This window comes from Sinocyclocheilus rhinocerous, unplaced genomic scaffold, assembly GCF_001515625.1.
Source record: "Sinocyclocheilus rhinocerous isolate Xijiao unplaced genomic scaffold, SAMN03320098_v1.1 scaffold215, whole genome shotgun sequence".
In the NCBI taxonomy this organism is placed as follows: Eukaryota; Metazoa; Chordata; class Actinopteri; order Cypriniformes; family Cyprinidae; genus Sinocyclocheilus; species Sinocyclocheilus rhinocerous.
Genome location: NW_015660885.1, coordinates 279,664 through 280,227, shown reverse-complemented (window position 1 = coordinate 280,227; position 564 = coordinate 279,664). Strand labels below are relative to the sequence as shown.

General features: G+C 33.0%; 1 protein-coding gene across 1 annotated transcript in view; it reads left to right on the top strand.

Annotated features, from left to right (window-relative positions):
- dync2h1 (dynein cytoplasmic 2 heavy chain 1) overlaps positions 1-564 on the top strand; it is a 96,262-nt gene that overhangs the window by 82,889 nt on the left and 12,809 nt on the right. The window contains 1 exon segment of the mRNA XM_016535131.1: positions 230-451. Within this exon segment, the coding sequence (XP_016390617.1) occupies positions 230-451 (222 nt within the window).

Here is a 564-nt window from a genome sequence, read left to right as displayed (position 1 = left end):
TTATATATATAATTTTTATATATATATTTATATATAATTGTCTTTTGTCCAATAATCCATGTAAAATGTTTTAATGTTTTTTTTTGCACCATATACAGCCGTATTTTAGTTTTTTTAATAATAAAAATTCATAGTAATTCATAATTTATTTTCCTTCTATGAGAGAGTGCTGTAGAGACTGCGTGTGTGTGTTTAGCTCTTGTAATGAGACCAATTGATCATGTGTAAGAGTCACCTGCACCTTCCTTGCAGTTTGCCCCAATCACAGAGAGATGGAGGATAGTGTACGGTGAGATGTACTGCGCTCACCTCAGCTGTGTGTGTGTGTGTGCAGGTGATCTCTCAGTTGAGGATTCTGAGCAGGTCTGTAGCAGCTGGCTCCAAATTCGACAGAGAGATCTGGTCTAATGCACTCTCACCTGTGCTCAACCTGTGGAAACGTCTCAACCAGGTAACGCATCTGCATTTTAGTGCCATAATATAATTATTACAATTTTATATATATTTTTATATATAGTACAACATAATTTTTATATTTAATATATTTTTATATATATAATTTTT